This window comes from Dromiciops gliroides, chromosome 2 (genome assembly GCF_019393635.1).
Source record: "Dromiciops gliroides isolate mDroGli1 chromosome 2, mDroGli1.pri, whole genome shotgun sequence".
NCBI classification, from domain to species: domain Eukaryota; kingdom Metazoa; phylum Chordata; class Mammalia; order Microbiotheria; family Microbiotheriidae; genus Dromiciops; species Dromiciops gliroides.
This window is the reverse complement of record NC_057862.1, coordinates 210,688,935-210,702,694: the sequence shown is the minus strand read 5'-3', so window position 1 is coordinate 210,702,694 and position 13,760 is coordinate 210,688,935. Positions and strand designations below refer to the sequence as shown.

Here is a 13,760-nt window from a genome sequence, read left to right as displayed (position 1 = left end):
ACTCAGCCTCCCTGGAAGTAAGGATTATAGGTGTGCACCACCATGTCCATTCTTTAAAACCCAACTCAGTCATTACTGTGTTAGGAAGTCTTCTTTGATTCTCCTTGGTGGCAAAAGCATTCTTTCTTAGATCAATCATAGCACTAATTTTCGTAAAACTCAGATACACTTATACAATCATCTATTATCAATAACTTGATGTTTTATGCCCTTGTAATGCTACCTAAGATACAAGAAGGCAGACTGTCTTTCTTAAACTTATTTCCTAGTTTTCAGCATGGTACTTTGTTTTGTTTTTTCTTTTTAAGTATTTTATTATTTTCCAGTTACATGTAAAGATAGTTTTCAACATTTGTTTTTATAAGATTTTGAGTTCCAAATTTTTTCCCTCCCTCCCTTTACTCCCCCCTCCCCAAGACAGAAAGCAATCTGATATAGGTTATATATGTACAATCACATTAAATATATTTCTGCATTAGTCATGTTGTTAGCACGGTATTTTGTATATGGCAGGTATTTGATAAATATTTACTGAATTAATTTTGAATTTGTACTTTAAAATGTTGGCCAAATATGCTCCTTATGCTTTTGCTTATACTGTTCAATAGACTCATTAAGCTCCTAGTATGTACACCATACTATGCTAAGCAAAGGGGGAAATGATATATAAAAACCCTTAAATTGCTTCTCTGAAAAAATGTAAAATCATACTATGTTGTTTTATTGTAACTTTGCCATTGTGTGACCAGATATTTTATAAACAAAGGAACCTGGACTTCAATAAGAAAAAAAAACATCAACAAAAAATAGAAGAACCATTACCTCATAGAGATCTTACATTTTGCTTACAAATCCATATTTTGCCTGCTGTTATATAAATATAGTTCCACATTTGAGCTGTGGTTTGTATGAATTACGACTTTTTCTGTAAAAACATAAAATTGATGAGAGGTTGAGAGGAAGATGTGGTTGAGCAGTGGTTTTATTTAAGGATTGTGTATTTGGTTCTCTCAAACTTTTCCAGGTTATCACTATCACCCTTCTAACCCTTATGCCTCAGATTCTGAGTGTTTTCTAGATTAATATTCAGAATACATTGTAACTACTGATAGGTAAAATATAATACTGAAAAGAAGATATCAAATTAGAATTAGAGATGTGGAGGAATGACTTAGGATATATGCATGAAAAAAGTACTGTGTCACTAGGATTTTTTTTGGGTGGAGCAGTAAGGGTTAAGTGACTTGCCCAGGGTCACATAGCTGGTAAGTGTCAAGTGTCTGAGGCCAGGTTTGAACTCAGGTCCTCCTGACTCCAGGGCCAGTGCTTTATCTACTGTGCCACCTAGCTGCCCCCTGTCGCTAGGATTTTGATGCCATTAATTGTTACTTAGCTATGTAAAATTAATGTATTAAATGCCAATTCATTTTAATATTATGTTAGGAAGAGTTCTCAGATACTTTTACTATTGCAACATTTTAATTTAACTTAAACCACGAACTTTATCATTTAGAAATTTTTTTACAATGTTTTTGTGTTGCTTTCTGTCTTTTCCTCACTGTTATTTCAACTCCTAGATTGGTTTCTCCTTTGTGACACCCTCCCCCCCCAAATCCCTAACAATTGTCATAAACATTTTTTTTTTGGTGAGGCAATTGGGGTTAAGTGACTTGCCCAGGGTCACACAGCTAGTAAGTGTCAAGTGTCTGAGGCCAGATTTGAACTCAGGTCCTCCTCAATCCAGGGACAGTGCTTTATCCACTGCACCACCTAGCTGCCCCCGCTATAAACATTTGACACAGTGACCACACCTGACAGTATATGATATTCTGCCCTGATGGTGTCATATCTTTTTGACGTGAGTTGGGGAATATTTGTTTGCTATCTGTTCTCTGGGATTTTCATTGGTTCTTCAGTTATTCAGAGTTTAACTTACTTCAAATGATCTTTTCATTTACATAGTTGTAATTTTTGTGTATTTGTTCCCATGGTTTAACTTACTTTGTTTTGCTTCTATTCTTATATTTCTTTGAATTTCTAATGTTTATCTTGTTGCACAATAATCTTCTATTTCTTTAATATGCCATAGTTGGTTAGCCATTCTTCTAATGTGTACCCATGTTGTTTTCATCTTTTTCAACTAAAAAGTATACTGCCATTACTATTTTTGCATACACTTTTATTTTTGTCTTTGACATCTTTAAGGTATATGTCCATCCTTAGGGTATATGTCTTGGCCAAAGAAAGGATAGGGAAAATTTAATAACTTTTTCCCATAATTCCAAATTGATATTCATAATGGTTAGATCACTATGCATTCACCATCAATTGTATAAGTGTGCCTGACTTCCTTAAAGCCACTCCAGTATTGACTGTTCCTTCTTTTTGTCTTTTTTGGCCATTTTTATAGTTTAAAGTAAAACCTCAAAATCATTTGAATTTTGACTTCTTAATGATCTGGGACATGTTTTCATGTGGTCATTTATACTTTGTAATTATTCTTTTGTACTAAAAAAAACTATTGGTTTTTATCAGCTTTGCAATTTCCTAGAGACTACTCTCTTCTTCTGTTTAACTCTGGGTCCAACTTATTGTCTATTGATACTTTCTACCCCAAGTACACATGTTGATGCACAGGCTCTATAAGCTATCCATCCAATTGTATGCCATCATCTAAGTAAGAGAATGATTAACCCAGAGTTTTTTAGGTTAGAACTCTTCTAAGAGATTTTATAGTGTCCTGGGGCTTAGTGTAACTAGCATGATGTTAACTGTGAGCATGAACACATGGGAGAATTTCACCTTATTTTTTTTTTTTCTGGTGAGGCAGTTGGGGTTAAGTGACTTGCCCAGGGTCACACAGCTCGTAAGTGTTAAGTGTCTGAGGCCAGATTTGAACTCAGGTCCTCCTGACTCCAGGGCCGGTGCTCTATCCACTGCGCCACCTAGCTGCCCAAATTTCACCTTCTATAGGGTGAATAGCCTTCAGCTTGGACTATGCATAGATTGTGTCTTGCATCATAATGGCAAACACCTTTTGGAAGTATACATCTCCCAGTTTTACATCTCACCTGATGTTTATGGAAGAGGTTATTGAACAGACATTTCATAATTTTGGTGTATGAGTGGGTAACAACTTATTGAAAGAGAGGCCTTAAGGTAGTGTTATTGTCTACTGAATCAAAAGCCTTTTTATAATATATAATGAGCACAGTGGGATCTTCTATTTTATACCTCTTTGAATCAGTTACAGTATGGTAACAGTATTTTATTTAGGGTCAAGGCTATTAGGACCAAGTATTTATTAGGTATAAATCAGGTAAATTTCCAGAAGATGGTCTCCCAACGTGATGTTGTGATACCATTCATTTAGAGAGAGAGAAAACACTGAATAATAGTTATGATGTAGTTGTAATCAAGGTGATTATTTCTAACTTAGCATCTAGATTTGTAAATCATATAGTTACAAATCAGGACTTAATATTTATCTAAAGAACAAGGACAAGCAGCTCAAAAAATTGTTTATAATGTAAAACACTGCAAAAAGCCACTTTTTTTTTTAAACTAATACCCTCACTGAGGATATTTTCAATGCATATGTAGGTAAGTCTCATAAAAAACTGTATATGGATGGGAAAGTAGGCTTATAGGTTAGTAGTTTTTGATGTTCTTTCGTTTGCCTTTTTAAAAAAAATATAAGATCCAACTTTTCCCCATGACTTTGATATCTAACTATTCTTCAGATAGCTTGTGAATTCGTTACTTAATGCTTTCACAGTTGTATTTCCTCCAGGATCAATCTTCTTTATATATTCTTGGTCTATTGCAATTTCTTTTCCCATATTTATTCTCTTTATTTTAATTTATGCCTCTCCTTTAAGCATATCTTGAATTGCAGTGTGAGAGGCCAGGTGTGATGGCGCTGCTGTCATTGATGGTGAAAATAAATTCTTATAAAATTTTTTGCAGATCTCCCCCCCCCCCCCCATTTTTCTTCTTTTTTCTTTTCATTCTTATCTATTTTCTTCCTTAAATCCTATCCTTCGGGATGAATTTAGTTGGGTCTCTTGTCAGACTTTCTTTAAACTGATTTTACCTTGTACTACCTCTCTGCTTTATGATTTGATTCATTATTTCCCAATCTCTTTACAATTTTACAAATGAGTTTATACTCTAAATATGTATTGCTTTTGGCTGCCATTTCTCTATCAAGTAAGTTTGCTAAGGTGATTTTAAAGTTTATTTTGGTCTCCTTGTAATAGCAATATATATATTTTATCAGTTAAACTAATATATGAAATTATTATGGTCCTTGTCTATGTCCTTTTATCCATTACCCTGTTTTCATTGTCAGTAACTTGTTTGAATAGATTGTACACTGCATCTTTTTGTTCTTATTTATTTTATTTTTTATTTTTATTCTTCTAGCTTCTAACATAGCTGATTCAGGAATGGCTCCCACATCATTAATGAATCATTTCTTATCTGTTAAAATATAATCAGTTTTGTGATGGTATTTGAAACTCTTCATGTACAGTACTTAAGTGATTTATTTCTTGAAGAAAGTGTTGATGTATAGAACTGAGGTTTCTGAGTCAATTGTAGGCGAGTGGAAGCTGACTGGGAACTCAACTGTTCTTCCTTCTAGCTCCACTGCTTTAGAAGAGGAATTTTCTAGGGAAGGTGATGGTCATTTCTATCCTACGTATATCTGGGCCTAAATTTGGTTTTAAGTTTTAAAATAATTTTTAATTTGGTTTAACAGATTTTTGAAGGACTAGGCTACCCATAGCCTATCACTTGCATTTCTTTTCCATTTGGTTTATCAAACACTGGGTTATTTATTTCCACTGTTTGTGATTTTACCTTTTCTGGTGTGTTCCCTTGATCTAGCTAGTTTTTAATCAATACTAGATCATTTTGATGACTGGTATTTTATAATATTATTTGAGGTCAGAAAATGCTCTCCTATCCCCTCTTACTATCCACTTCTTTTCATAATTTCCTGTGATATTATTGATCTTTTATTTTTCCAAATGAATTTTGCTATTTTTTAAATCAAAATTTGGACCATTTTCAGTGTAATCTTATGATTTGGAGATAAGATAAGATACACATGAAAAATTAAATATGAGCAGGCATTTTGTGATGAAGTGTCAAGTAGATGGTAAGACAAGTACTATAAACTTCAGAGGAGGGAGAGTTCACTCTGATCTGCAGTCAGCTGAAGGAGAGAGACTTGAAATGGGTAGAAAAGTAAATGTCACTGACTTGTATGCACTGAAAAAGCACTATATTTGGAATCATAGGAGCTAGGATCACATTCTGTCTCTGCTATTCATTTTGTGAGCTTGGACTAATTATACTATTTGAGCCTCCATTTCTTTATAAAATGAGCAAGTAGGAATAGGTGGACTTCAATTACTTTATTAATGTAAATTCTATAGTTGGTTTCTTTAATGCAGCAACTATTTTATTTTTGTCTTTTCTCCATGCCTGGAACATATTAGGTATTTAGTAAAACCTTGCTAATTAATTAATTGATGCTATGATCTTGTGATTTCATGACATGTAAGGTTATATCTAGCTCCACAGTTCTATGATTCTATAACTGAGATAGATGAGGTTGTTGTGAAGATAGAGGAAGAAAGCTTTCATAAAGCGCTTACTTTGCCAGGCACTGTGCGAAGTGCTAGAAATACAGATTCAAGCAAACAAGACAGTCTCTACCTTTTAGGAGTTTATATTTTAATGGGGAAAGACAGCCAGAAAAGGAGGTGGGTAAAAAAGATACTTGGATAGCAGTAAGGTTGTTGGTGAGGAGATAGAGAAGTCAAGCCAGAAAAGAAATGAGCATGACTGGGATCTCTTGTGAAATGACCTAGGATAAGAGATTCATGAGCCGGGAAAGCAGGGCTCAGGCTAGAGATTCCACAAAGTAGAGTATATGTCAAATAATTTTTATAAACTGTAAAATATTATTACTTTAGGAATTCTTGATTCTGCTTACATGAGCACTCTTCCATCAATGTACATTGAAACCCTTTTTTCCATTAATGAGTTTCTGTGGCTAAAAATAATCATCACCCTTCCAGGTCAACATTCTAATAGAGTGAATTTATTTTAACTTAAGCTAGTCTGGGTGTGGCATGTGTATGTGTGCATGCATGTATATGTGTGTAAACACATTTAGACACATGCATAATAATTTTGTTTTTAAATCAGTGCTTTCAAATTTGTTTTCTCGCAAACCAAAATTTAGCCTCATGAATAATGAAAAGTGCATGAATAGTTTCAGTCATTTTATTTTTGTTTTGTTTTTTTGCGGGGCAATGAGAGTTAAGTGACTTGCCCAGAGTCACACAGCTAGTGTCAAGTGTCTGAGGCTGGATTTGAACTCAGGTCCTTCTGAATCCAAGGCCAGTGATTTATTCACTGTGCCACCTAGCTGCCCCCCAGTTTCAGTAATTTTAAAATAATCTAAAAAGTGAATGTTGTAGAGAGGCCAGTTGTTGTTAAGGACAATTTTCTCAGCAATTAGAACTATACAAAACATTGACTTCCCCAGGAGGTAGGAGGTTCCTTTTCACTGTAGGATCCTTAAGCAAAGGATGATGACTTAGGGGACAGCTAGGTGGCGCAGTGGATAAAGCACCGGCCCTGGATTCAGGAGCTCAAATGCGGCCTCAGACACTTGACACTTACTAGCTGTGTGAACCCTGGGCAAATCACTTACTTAACCCTCATTGTCTCCTCCTCCCCCCACCAAAAAAAGGGTGAAGACTTGATGACTAGTTGAATATGGTGATGGGGGATGGGGGGAGTTGTGTTAGATATGGGCTGGAGTAGGTGATATCTGAGGACACTTAAAATGCTACCATTCTGTGATTCTATGAAAATTAATGGGAAAATGTAGCATAATCATAAAGAAAAAATGGTGAGTCACTTTACTTCTATGGGATATGGGGATGTTTCTTGTTTTGAACGACCATTATATTACAGGTTTTTATCTCATTCACTTTAAGCACTTTTTTCAGCTCACATTTTTAGTTTATAAAGTTACTGGTTTAAACAAGGAATTTGATATGAGAGATTCTTAATACAAAAGTCTCTTTAGCCCTGGTATATAGTTGACTTTATAAAAAGTAATTTTAGGAATTATCCATGATATTTCCAACTGTCTCTCAAGGTTTTGCAGGTTTCCCTTGTATAGTAAACGTTTCTTTTTTAAAAATTAAAAGTTTGTTTATAGCCCTTGAATTTGTTTTAATACAGTTGCAACCTGTTATAAATTCATTATATTAGAGCAAACATCCTGGCTTTCAATTTATACCTTTTCAACCAGGGTACCTTGTCCTACCAGCTGTATCCTGGGCCATGTTCTTAGTTCCGCTAGACAGTCTAATTAGACAGCCAACTAAGAACAAGGTCCAGCCAGGAAAATGGGATAAAGGAAAACAAATAATCCTTTCCATTTCCTAGCATTTACTGAATGGCTCTGGAACTGCCACTGCTGTTTCTAACATGCTTAAAAGCATTTGCCAGACTTTCTAATGCAAGCAAATAAATGAGAGAAGTCTTTCTTTTACTTAGTAGAGCTTCCAAAGATGAAAAACATTACCTAAAATGTACTATTGAGCATTTTTGTATACCATAATCATTTCACCCTGACATAAATAATTTGGAGCTACTTTACAGATTTATTGATTTCATTTGATATTCTCTGAATTTGAAATTCTTTCCAAATTCTCCTCAAATGCAAGGGGGAAAATTGAGCTAAATACAGTCATATAAAGTTAATGTTAAAGTTCAAAGGAAAATGTGTATAAATCTTATTGTATTTGGTTATTTTTAATGTACTGTTAGAAAATTACAATGATATATGTATATATATATATTTTTTTTAATATATATTTTTAATTCTTTAGGTGAACTCCGTCAGGAAATGTTAGATGATGTACAGAACAAATTGATGAATCTAATAAATAGCACAGAAGGAAAAGTGGACAAGTAAGGGGGTTTTTCTGTTTATTATATTTCATGTTATGTTGAGATTTGTTTTTATTCTGCAAATGATTTTTGAAGTTTAAAATATTGCTATATGTAGATAAGTTTTCATATTGTTGCATGTAATTTATTTAATATTTTCATTTGATTTGTGTTTTATGATATAAATTCTACACAATAATGTAATTATATAACAATTTAATAGCATAGATTCTTCATTATTTCTTCTTTTACAATATTTTTTTCACCCTAACATTTTTTGGGAAACTTTATTTTTGCTTTAAAATGTAATTAGAAATTTAAAGAACAAAATAAAAAATATTTGTTTATAGTACTTTTAGCTTTCACATTTTCTTTCTTAAAATGGAATTATTGTGAGAAAAGTGCTTTTGCAGATCTTCAAATATTGAAATAAGACCACTTATTTCACCTTATTCAGACTCATTGGTTCAGGAACATTATAGTCAGGCTGATATAGTGGAAAGATCATTGAACTTGGAGTCAAATGATTTGGATTAAAATCCTGGTGTGATTAAAGAGGCTGACTAAAGAGGCCCTTTGTTGTATGGGCAAGAGTTCTGACTTTGGAGATAGGAGGATCAGGGTTTGAATCCTGTCTCTCACAGTTAGTGTCTGGGTGATCATTGAGGAGACTTCAGTTTCCTCATCTGTGAAATGTAGATGTTAACAGCACCTACCCTACAAAGTTGTTGTGAGGATCAAATGAGATAATATATACAAAGTACTTTGCAATCCTTAAAGCTGTTGTTATCTGTGGGAAGTCACTTAATTTTTCTATGTCCAGCTCTTCCATCTGCATAGAATTTGTACTCTATATACAGCAGGGTCATTATTAAGAAAACATTTTGTGAATCATAATCTTAGCTGTTACTATTCATGTATTTGAGAGAATCATTCAGTATTTACTATTACCCAGTGATAATTGTGAAAATATAAACAAGATGATAATTGAAGTCCCTTGTTCTCTATTTTTCTTAAGGAAATTTGAGATGTCCATGTTATGAGAAATACTAGGCAAATACCACCCTATACACAGAAAATTAATTTAGAGATTTTTTTTTCACTTTAAAACTTGGCTTCATAAAGTGGTTATCTAATAAGGTATCATTGTTATTATATGTGGGATTTGAGTGTTTTCACTTAATTGAATTTGGTAGAATAAGAAAATGGGAGAGTAGCTAAAAGTATTTGATTCTTGGAAGAATATATTTAATGACATTTGTTTTGGAATTAGTATTTATAAAGCAATTGATCTAGATTAAATTTTTGTTTGTCTTTTAGGGTTTTAATGAGAAACCTCTTTGTTGGACATTTCCATACACCAAAAAATAAACGTCATGAAGTGTTAAGATTAATGGGAAGCATCCTGGGAATTAAAAAAGAGGAAATGGAACAGGTAATGATAAATACAAATCTAGTCTAAAATTGTTGTTATTTAGAATTTTGTTTCTTATTACATACAAGTGGGAAGTGTATTTTTCTTGTATTAATGTGAAATGAAATCGATTCTTTTTTACAGAAGATTCATTCATGTAGCCCGAAGTTAATTTAATTCAGCAAACACATTAAATACTTCCTTTGTACAAAACTCTCTGGAAATGCAAAGATGTCTTTTAGAGTTTACTAAAAGATACACAAATATATACTGATATGATAATATATGACAGAATGTGAAAAGTGAAAAGGAGGAAGCTGAACAATATACTTTGAGGAAGGAGTGATTGTTTCCAACTGGTGTGTTTGGGTGGGAAGGGAAGGATTCAGTAAAAGTTTCTGTAGTACATTGCATCAGACTGGGATTTTGAACAAGTTAAAAGTGATGACTGGAATTGGGGATAGGGAATAAGATAGGCACAGTTAAACAAAACAAAACAAAAAGGCAGAGTTAATTCTAGCCTTGTGAGATTGAACTAACCGGGCAGAGGTGTAAGAGATAACAGAATAAGGGAGGATAATGGCAGGGTGTGGGGTGGGGGACACAATTTGATTTAAATAGAATATGTGAGAGGAGATAATATGAAATGAGGATAAAAGGTTAGAATCATAGACTGAAGCCACTCAAGTTTTCTGAGTAGAGGAATGATATAATCAGTGTGGCATTAGAAAAATTGTGTAGACTGCAGTGTGAATCACTACAAATTTTGTTTGTTTAACATCAGCTAACCCCTCAGAATTCTTCTTCTCTACTTATTACTTAAAATTTCTCTACCCTAATTATACCAATGCTATCTCATTCCCCACAGTGAGTATTCTGAATTTTTCTTCTTACAATAAATGACTTAGACTTTTAATTCACTGGAGATAATGAAACCTTCCCCCAAAATTCCTTCAACTCACCTCCTCTTAAAACTTCTCAATATCTTCACTTACTCTCCCTTAGTCACAGAGGAATTCCTAATCATTCCACTAAAGTTAGTCTCTTTACTTACCATCTTAATCTATCAAATAATTCCTTATCTGGGACCTTCCTCCATCATTCTCTTTTAGGACTTTTCAGTCTCTTCCACATGACTGGTTCTTCCTATCTACCTCAGGATTCCTACTCGTCCTCATAAAAAACAAGACAACAAAGAAAGCCTCTTGACTTTTCAGCCCTATACAGTTGCTGTTCTTTTTTGGCCTCTTTAATGTCAGATTCCTTGAAAATGTTATCCATACCTGGTGCTTCTATTCTCTTGCTTAACATTGTTTCCTTGACCCTTTGCAATTTGGTTTTAGCATATATTCTACTGAAATTGTTCTCTCAAAGATCATAAATTTCTTTCTGATCCATGGCTTTTCCTCTTACTCTTCATCCTCTCTTACTTCTCTATAGCATTTGACCCTGCTGATCATCACCCTTTCCTCTGGGGACTTTCTCTTTTGGCTTCAAAAACTCATCTGAGTTTCTTCTTGCCTTACTAACTTCACTTTTTTATGTTTGCTTTGTTGGCTTCCCATCCTATTTCCACTGCCCTAAATTGGCTGTTTACAGATTTTGCTTTTTAACTCTTTGCCTTTCTCTTTTTGAACTTCTTCACTTGTTAATCTCCTTGATCCTATAGCTTTTAATTACCACCTCTATTTAGATGACTTCAAAATCCATCTCTTCAATTTTGATCTCAGTCATGAGTACTTGACCTACATCTTTGACTGTCTGTAAGAAATTTCTACTTGGATGTTTCAGTTTTACCTCAAACTAAGCTTATTATCTTTGCCATAAACCTTGTTCTCCCTCCATGTTTCATTATTTCTATCAGATATAACGCCTTTTTCTAGTCTTTCATGTTTGAAACTTTAGTGTTATTTGAGACTCCGACTTACCTGTTTTTCCAATCAGTTACGAGATCGTGATTCTTTCTCTGCAATATCTAGTATATTACCCTTCCTTTCTATTCTTTCTGCAATAATCCAAGTTTAGTGTTCATGCTATCCACCCGGACTATTTCATTATTTTCCTAATAAGAATCCTCTCTCTGCTTTCCTCTCCTTCCAACCCATTCTTCATTGTTTTCAACCAACATTGCAACTAGAATGAGAGGCATTTGGCTCAGCTCCAATAAGTACTGGCTCTGGTAAATGTACCAGACTGAATAATGATAAAGAAATCTAATGAGAAACTATAGTAAATGGCTTATTGTTTCATTCCAGAGCCATACGAGTCAGCCACAAGTTCAGGGGTAGTAGGAAAAGGAGCCACAGCAGCAGTACCAATGCCAGTACAAGGTAGCCTTCCAAGATTAACAGAGATAGCATTTGTGTAGCCAGCCTTGGTGTAGCAAGAGTAGATAGCATGAGGATCTCCAAGATAGGGACATTGAAAGCAGCAGAGAACAGCTCTGGGCAGTAACCAGAATGTTTCCATAGCATTCAGATCAAGACAGCCTAGATCCAGAGGCTCTGAGATTACTAACACTCCATCCTGAGATTATAGAGAAGGCCCAGAAGAGGTCTCTGAATCTCAAGCTCTAAGAGGGTGCTTAAACTTGGGAGGAGTAGGCTAGCCTAGAATCATACCTTATCCAGTGTTAGAGCAATCAGGGCTGATCAGTCCACTGAAAAGTGCATCAGGGGACAAAGCACAGCCTTGGGAATAAAGCCCCAGTTCAAGAACTGAATTGCTAGATGATAGAAAGATGAATAAACAAAAATATCTTTCCAGTAAAACAGGAAAGATGAGGGGGCAGCTAGGTGGCACAGTGGATAAAGCACTAGCCCTGGATTCAGGAGGATCTGAGTTCAAATCCAGCCTCAGACACTTGACATTTACTAGCTGTGTGACCCTGGGCAAGTCACTTAACCCTCATTGCCTTGCAAACAAAAACAAAAACAGAAAAGATTAGCTAAAAACAAAAAAGTATCAAAAGTTGTTGGAGAGGGGTGGAGCCAAGACAGCAAAGAAAAGGTAGGGACTCACCTGATATTTCCTGAATTTTCCTTCAAACAACTTTAAGTAACACCTCAAAATAAATTTTGAAGCAGCAAAATCAACAAAAGGTGAGGGTGAAAATTTTTTAGCCCAAGACAACTTAAAATGTCTTCAGGAAAAGTCTGTCTTACTGGGGTGAGAGTGGAACATAGGGAAGTGCAAGCTATGCCTCAGCAAGCCAGCAGTAGACTTTGGTGGGGGACAGCACGGGAGGCAGTGACTAAAACTACAGTAGTGGCTTCTGGAGCTCACAGCCCATAGACTGTAAGGGGTTCAGAAAACTGGAGATTATAAGAGATCCTTTGCTGATACTGGGAGCAAGATTACATTGCCTATATGTGTTTCTGGGTCACAGTCCCAGAGTGAGAAGGAGCCACTGGCTCCTTGGATATAGTTCCAAGAGAGAAAAGAGTTTTGTGGTCCCTCAGAGACCAGAGTACAGGGAAAGAAAGCAGTGACCCCCCCCCCCCCGCCCCCAACTAGTTCTGCAAATAGCAACACACAAAATCTGAACTGTCCCTCCACCCTGGTAGTGGAGCCCAGGAGCCCAACATTAACATAAAGTGAAAAGTCAAGAAATAGGCTCAAAAAATGAGCAAAGAACAAAAAAAGAACTATAAAGATAAAAAGTTCATAGAAAGATACTATAGTATCAGGGAAGATCAAAATACAAATTCAGAAGAGGATAGTAATGGCAAAAGAGCTACATCCAAAGCCACAAAGAAAAATGTGAATTGATTTCAGCCTTGTAGAACCCCTCCCCTCCACCCCCCAATTTCTGGAAGAGCTCAAAAAGAATTTTAATAATCAAATAAGAGAGGTAGCGAAGAAATTGGGGAAAATGAGAGTGATATGAGAAAATCATGATAAAAAAAGTCAATAGCTTGGTAAAGGAGGCACACAAAAAATACTAGGCCAAATGGTAAAAGAGAAACAAAAACCCACTGAAGAGAAGAACTTAAAAAGCAGAATAAAAGAATTGGCTGCATAGAAGAGGAGACAGAAAAGCTTATTAAAGAAAATAATTCCTTAAAAATTAAAATTAGGCAAGTGGAAGCTAATGACTCCATAAGACATCAAGAAACCATAAAACAAAAACAAGAGAATGAAAAAAATAGAAGAAAATCTGAAACATCTCATTGGAAAAACACTGACCTGGAAAATAGATCCAGGAGGGAGAATTTAAGAATTATTGGACTACTTAAAAGCCATGATCAATACAAGATCCTAGACACAATCTTTCAAAAAAAATTATCAAGGAAAACTGCCCTGATAGTCTAGAAATAGAGGGCAAAATTGAAATGAAAGAATCCACCAATCATAT

At 34.9% G+C, this 13,760-nt stretch overlaps 1 protein-coding gene across 1 annotated transcript in view; it reads left to right on the top strand.

Moving 5' to 3' along the window:
- The window catches only part of TRIP11 (thyroid hormone receptor interactor 11), a 94,366-nt gene that overhangs the window by 66,496 nt on the left and 14,110 nt on the right, over positions 1-13,760 (top strand). Inside the window, exons 17-18 of the mRNA XM_043983707.1 lie at positions 7,929-8,010; positions 9,310-9,424. Coding sequence (XP_043839642.1) covers positions 7,929-8,010; positions 9,310-9,424 — 197 coding nt within the window. The remainder of the gene's footprint in view (positions 1-7,928; positions 8,011-9,309; positions 9,425-13,760) is intronic.